Consider the following 7,544-nt stretch of genomic DNA (forward strand, 5'->3'; position numbering starts at 1 on the left):
TCACTCTCTCTCTCTCTCTCTCTTTCTTTCTCACTCACTCTCTCTCTCTCACTCTCTCGCTCTCTCTCTCCTTCTCCCCCTCCTCTCTCTCACTCCCTCACACTCTCTCTCTCTCTCTCTCTCTCTCTCTCTCTCTCTCTCTCTATCTATCTATCTATCTCTCTCTCTATCTCTATCTATCTATCTATCTATCTATCTATCTATCTATCTATCTATCTATCTATCTATCTATCTATCTCTATCTCTAACACTCTCTCACTTAAAATATATTATACTTAAAATGGCACCTTTTGCAGACAGTGTTGCAACGCTGTCGAAGGGGGAATAGTTAGTTATTTGCAGATAAATTCAGAAAAACTGGCATCTAACCGAAATCACTAAGGCTACAGGGGAAATTTTGCTCCTACCCAATACAGTCAAATACCTAGGAATGTATCTTGCCCAAAATCGGGATGGTCAAACTGTACAGCACTTACGATACCGAATTACAGTTATACTACCTTCTGAATACAAAGGTTGAGTCTTACAAAGTCATGTTAAACCAATAAGGACATATGATTTGGGGTTCAGCGAGTAAACGCAAGTCAAACGAATCACCTATACCTGTCATACCTTACGCTTTTTATGTTGGACGATCCATCAGGATAAAAAAAAACACGATAGCCGCTACATCTTGTAACAACAATTTTATACAACATCTACATCTTATAACAAACTAAAAGGCACCTAATCTTCTTCTACGTGACATCGCTCCTCATCTTTCACCACCACTTTTGGACCTTGTGCTAAATTGTTGACTGATAAATTTATATTAGCTGAACAGTTACATTGCACATACGTACATAATTGAGCTTACGAATCATTTTTTAAAAGGGAGGGCTCAGACATCGGTTTATCCATCCCGCTGGCGAATTAGGCTTTAGGGGGTGTCATAAGTACATAAGTCCCATTTCATTCTCATTCATTCTTAAATTCTTTCCTATTTATTGGGTTGTCCGGAAAATAATGCAGGATTTTAAGTTTTCATTAAAAAAAATCTATATAAAATATTCTGTTTACGTTTACAGGATTACTCATTTGTATGAATGTCAACACTTATTAATCCTCTTCCAAATGATATTGTTTGTTTACCTCTGTAGCATTCCGCTACTTGGAAATAATTCAGTCATCCTTATAATGTCAAAGCGAGAATTTCGTACGATTTTCTTTTACGAGTTTAAACTCGGCCGAAGCGGAGCCCAAACGGCTAGAAACATTAACCAAGTCTGGGGCGAGGGTTGTGTTAATGAGTGCACTGTGCAAAGGTGGTTTAAAAAATTTCGGGAGGGAGATTTCAGCCTTGAAGATGAAGAAGGTCGTGGAAGGCCTTCCTCTCTTAATGATGATGTTCTGCGATCAGTGGTGGAAGAAAACCCCAAAACAACTGTTCGAGAACTTGCAGAGCAACTCAAAGTCAGTAAAACGACCGTCGCTGACCACCTCAAGGCGATTGGAAAAGTGAAAAAACTCGAAAATTGGGTTCCACACTCATTAAACGATCGCCAAAAAAATCAGCGCTTTGATGTTTGTGCATCACTTCTTTGTCGAAACAAAAATGACCCATTTCTGGCCAGAATTGTTACATGTGACGAAAAGTGGATTCTCTACGATAACACTAGACGTTCTGGACAGTGGCTCGACAAAGGAGAAGCTCCAAAGCCCCCAACTCATCAAAAAAAGGTAATGGTTACGGTATGGTGGGCTTCATTTGGTTTAATACACTACAGCTTCTTAAATCCTGGCGAAACCATCAATGCTGAATCATACTGTAACCAAATTAATACCATGCATCAGAAATTGGCAGTAATGAAGCCCTCTTTGGTCAATCGGAAAGGGCCCATTTTGTTGCATGACAACGCTCGACCACATGTGTCACGTGTAACGTCACAAAAATTATTGGAGCTTGGCTATGAAACTTTGCCTCACCCACCCTACTCTCCGGACCTCTCGCCTACTGACTACCATTTTTTTAGACACCTGGACCACTACTTACAACACATAATATTCAAAAATCAAACGGAACTGGAAAATGCATTTATTGACTTTATCAATTCTAAAAATTCTGAATATTTTGATTAAAGAACATTGCTTTAAAGTAACTAGTTTCTTTTTTTTTGTTTAATACCAAAATCCTGCATTATTTTCCGGACAACCCAATACATACCATCCATCACTCCACAATACTCCATCTTCTTAACACTATATATAGCTTATTAATCTCACTAATTTTCGTGGTCCGCTTGACTAATTAATGTCTTTCAATTAATTAAGATTTTTAGTTGAGATAAAAAAGTCAGTGTCTTCGATCCACTCGGACACTAACTTCCCATCTCAAGGAGGGAAAATTCAAAAGGTGAGGTTGAGATGGGAAGTTAGTGTCCGAATGGATCGAAGTCACGATAGCTCAAGTGGTAGAGTAGCGGCGTATCTAGCCAAAGGTCGTGGGTTCAATTGCCTCTTCTGACACTGACTTTTTTATCTCAACTAAAACCTTAATTAATTGAACTATATATAACTTTGTAATCTTAAGGGTTTCTCTCACACTACACATTCACTCTAATAAATACATTTGCTCAATATGCACTCAAAAAATATACAAAAACAAGATATCTGTCAAGTATTGTTTAAAATAAAATAGCCCTGTTTACTAAAAAATCGAACAGAGCACCCAAAGGCTCGTAGTCAAGTACAATTCTCTTTTCGGCAGGCATTTCTACTCGCTCTATATACAGAGCCAAGAAACGACACCGTCCATTCAGTGGGATACAGCAAACTGTATATTTCAATATTGTTATATAAAGTATATATATTTGTTTAAAAAAAAGAATGTAAAAGTTCTGTTCATAAACCTTACATTTTCTTTAACGAAATGACTGTAATTCCCGTTTTAATGCTACAGTTTATTTTTGCTTTTTTTCTTATATCAAGGAATGACTTTTTTAATTTGTAATTTGAAGGAGTCACTAGAATAAAATTCTTAGCTTTTTCCCAAAAAATCATATTTTTTTATCTTGATGGGGAAATTAGGTTTGTTAGAAACTAGTTTTTAGACTTCAATTTAGAGACATTGATTTAAAAAACTCAAGAATAATTAAAATCGTGATTATATTATAGTTTGGTTTTCCGATTTTCGCTTGTAGATCTGTTTCAACATCTCTTTTTGGTTTACGCGTTGTTTTTATGGTTATTTGAATTTATTTTCAATATCATGATTTGTCCTAATATTACAAAATGGGTAATGTTTCCAAAGAGACACGCGTCGAACTCGGGCCGATTTACAAGTTCAAAAATTGTAATTAAACATAATTGAAAACTCTCATGAACCTATTAAATAACATTTGCAATGCAATACCCCTGCAATTTTCTTGTATTCGGTTTTCCAACTCCGATAAAGTCGATGGCGGCGGTTCTGTTCTGATGAAAATAAATATCTCGGGTGAATTCTTTCGCATTGTCCTCAACGATCGCCTTTATTGGAAATGAAATTACAACGAGTATTTCGATTGGCCCTTCGGTTAAATTTTCTGGTATATTTAAAATTATTCACGCCCTATTGCTTTTTGAAGTTCCTTTCCACCTGGAAATCGACTGTTCCATTTGCGACAATTTAGTACCTTCAATAATACCATAATAACTCTAAAGACTCGCCAGACTTAGTATATTGTGTTTTTTAATCGACTTAGACAATTATAGTCATGTGTAGAAGGATTAAACGTCATAGAAAGGGGTAATAAAAAAATTTTGAGATAAACAAAACGTGAAGGTAGGATACACAAAGGAGAACTAAAGTTGCAGATTTTAATAATAATCATTTAAAAAAATTCTTAGAAGCTATAAAAAGGATGACTGTAACTGATTATTAAAATTTAACTTGCCATCAGGCTCTACCAAACTGCAGCATTACGGGTAATGAGAAAAGAAATCTCCTAAAACAAGTCTGAAATGTTTCGATATCCTCCTTCGTGGACCTCTTCTTACCACAGCTCAAAAAGTGACCAGGCTCAATCCGCACGGGAACTTGTGAACTGGCGACGAATTTTCTTTACAGATGAGGTGAAAGTTGGCCTCAAATCTTCAGATGGGCGTAATTTCATATGGAGACGCTCTGGAGAAAGGCCCCATGGTTCCTCAGGTAGCATTCCGCGGTGGGTCATTGATGTTCTGGGATGGCATTTCCTTGGACTCCCGCACCGAATTGGTTGTTGTACGAGGAAGATCTCTAACTTCACAGTTACAACAGATAATTAAAGAATATGTAGTGACATTTGCCCCCCACTTCGGTGAAAGACTCTTGGATTCTTGGTAATGCCAGGCCCCATATAGCGCGTATTGTGGATGACCTGATTGTGTGCTTGATGTGGCTTGCTCGAAGTCCAGATTTGAATCCAATCGAACAAATTTGGGACCAACTTATGCAACGGGTACGACGGCGAAACCTAGGTCCTAACACCCTAGAAGGTTGGAAACGTTTGTTCTTGATGAATGGGAAAGAATTCTTCTGGATGTTACCAGATTTTTTTTTTCAAGAAGTGCAGTCTGTAATGGACGTGATTTATGCCAGAGGTGGAAATACTCTATTTGTGCTATTGCCAAGAGGGGAGGAGATGCTGATACCTAATTTAGGTATATGGATTCCAGCACCGCTTCCTTTACCTTTGATAAGTGAACCGTCTGTATAGCAGTCTATGTTATGATGGTCCTCATCCGCACTATAGTTATAATCACAAGGAGTAACTATCTGAAAGTAGTATTCCCCGAAGGGCAATAACATACATATAACACACAAAACATATAATATTTTCATTTCATAATATTTCACATTTTCTTTATCATGCCAACGTTTCGATCTTTATTGAGATCATCTTCAGGGCCTGGGATTTACAAACATTGTTTAAATTTAACAAATACATGTAGGATGTGGAAAAAAGTGAATTTATACAACGCAAAAAAATATATTTTTTATAGTCAATCAAAGTGAGTAGAAATACTTTGACTGAATATAAAAAATATATTTTTCTGCATGTTTTTCTGTTTTTTCTGAAACCTACATCACACCAGACCGCATCACGATTTCCGAATAATATAATACAACATAAAAACAATCATTACTCTCCACGCAAACAATTGTACACAGTCTAAATCCCCAACAATTTATCTCTCCTTTCCCTAATAATCCTGAAAAGCTAACTAGGCCCGAACGACAAACCCTTTTTATTACCATTGTCGGTCCCTTTCACCTCAAAAAAAAATATTAATATCTTATTAACACTCTCAACACAACACACAATCGTGACATATCCACACAGGAAACACACACTTTGAGTGTGTACAAATAATACTTTGATTAAACCTAAAATTTCTATATTGTGTACATCATTGTATAAATTCATTTTTTCTTCATTCATCTTACTTTTATTTGTATAATTTAAACAACGTTTATAAATCCTAGGCTCTGAAGATGATCTCAATAAAGATCGAAACGTTGGCCCGATAAAAAAAAATGTTTTTCTAAACCTACATTACACCAGACCGCATCTCACGACCTCTAGATAATAATTAAAATTTAAGGATGATGCGTTAATTTTGTACATCCGTGTATTTTTTTCTAGGTTCCTAGGCCGGTTCTCGGCCTATTGGCAAGAACGCACGGACACGTGTCTAATCTTAAAAAACGGGTTATTTTCTTCGGAACATTCTCATTCTGGATTTTCAGGTTCTTAGGTATTTATGAATCAAATCTTAATAGAATCAATTTAGTTTTTCATTGCCAATTGTACAAAATTATTCTTGCGTATGTAAACGCAAGCATACTTAATTTGACTCTCAGGTAGTTGTGAGTAAGCAGTATTTTATTTATTGTAACAGCAATAATTTTATATTTCGTTTGGAAAATATTTCCACTCGGGTCAAGGCAATAGCGTCTGCATTGACGTCAAACTTGAACGTCTACCAAATATACGGTTATTTGAAAATGCTGGTTCGAGAATACATTTTTCGACCGGTTCGATCGCAACATTCTTTTATCTCTCTTGAACTTGAATCAGTGACGATAACAATTATCATGATGCTAACTCGAGGATTGAGAATTAAATTGGAAAATTTATCTTGTTAAAAAATGTACGGTTGTGTTAGAGTTATGAAAAAAATTCTTTTGTTTTCAGTATTTTTCTGTTGATAAACAATTATACATTACTATTTTTTTTTAAATATATATTTCGCGAAAGTTTAACAAGTCATCTACGAATTTTTCGTTTAATACAAGTTGTAGTGCTGACATCAAGTAGACTATTTTTATTGCTCAAAATAAATATTTCATTAATGATTTTTTAACATATGTGGAGTTACTGTTTCATGATAGATGTGACTTTACATCTATCATAAAATGCACAGTTTAATTTTATTCTGCTTTCCTTCAGGAATATATTCATTTTACACTATTACACGTTTAAATGTCAATGCTTGAACTATGAATGAAAAAAATTAGCGAGCTTAAAAGTAATCAACTAATCCAGTGGTTTTAAAAAAAATTAACTGGAGATGCCGGGGATCGAACCCGGGGCCTTTCACATGCAAAGCGAACGCTCTACCACTGAGCTACATCCCCTGATGTACAAGACAGGCCTTCTAGGTCTTACATGAACCAAAAGATTTTTTTTATTTGAAAATAATATATTAATGACTTTACTACGGCGAAAATTCTAATATTAAATCAGTTAATAAAAGGAATTAACAGAGAACAATGCACACACACAAGGGTTAAAAGGCAAAGATTACAATTAAACGTAAGCAGCCCATTTTGTTAAGAATACTCTTGAATATCAATTACAAGCAGAGTTGAAGTTTATTATTATAATGTTTGCAATTATAATAATAGATTGTACTGCCTTTCAAAAGATACTTGCCAATATTATTGTTTTTCAATAACTTGTTCAGAGTAATGCTGCATGCTATGATTTAACATGTTCTACAGAATTATCATGCATTGCTATATTTTATTCCTCTTCCACATTTTATGATACCATGCTCTACATCATTTGCAACCCAAAACTGGTAAGTTTTGGGTTAAAATCACTTTTTCTTTCCTCGACATTCGGCGTACTTTTTGGACTTCCATCATCATAAGATAAACCAATAAAACTGAAACCTTTAGTTCCATCTGTTTTGCTTTTAATTTTGAAAGCCTTTCACTTATTTTGTAAGCATCTTCCACATTTTTCTCTTTTGTATAATAATTTAAAAGGCAAATAAAAGAAACCAAGTAACACGACAATGTAGACTTATTATGAAAGAAGAATATAAGAAAAATATATAAAGTAATATATTATATAAAGTATAATATATAAAATATATAATATATAAAGAAGAATATAACTGAAAAGCTTCCAAAATTAAATAATAAGAAAACAGTTATTGATTCCACTTTGATCACTTCATTTTTATTATATTGATTATTTATTTATTTTTAACTATCTGTACATTTTCATGGTGTGACATTATAGTTGAAT

At 34.7% G+C, this 7,544-nt stretch overlaps 1 protein-coding gene and 1 non-coding gene across 4 annotated transcripts in view; one reads left to right on the forward strand and one right to left on the reverse strand.

The window, feature by feature from the left end:
* The window catches only part of LOC112127434, a 66,830-nt gene that overhangs the window by 45,731 nt on the left and 13,555 nt on the right, over positions 1-7,544 (forward strand). For all 3 annotated transcript variants that reach the window (XM_024228451.1, XM_024228450.1, XM_024228453.1), the window contains one exon: positions 5,649-5,760. In XM_024228451.1, the coding sequence (XP_024084219.1) occupies positions 5,649-5,760 (112 nt within the window). The remainder of the gene's footprint in view (positions 1-5,648; positions 5,761-7,544) is intronic.
* On the reverse strand, positions 6,572-6,643 carry Trnaa-ugc. Its single transcript has one exon. It is a non-coding gene; the product is annotated as a tRNA-Ala (tRNA).

This window comes from Cimex lectularius, unplaced genomic scaffold, assembly GCF_000648675.2.
Source record: "Cimex lectularius strain Harlan isolate CLEC.00 unplaced genomic scaffold, Clec_2.1 scaffold17, whole genome shotgun sequence".
Classification (NCBI taxonomy): domain Eukaryota; kingdom Metazoa; phylum Arthropoda; class Insecta; order Hemiptera; family Cimicidae; genus Cimex; species Cimex lectularius.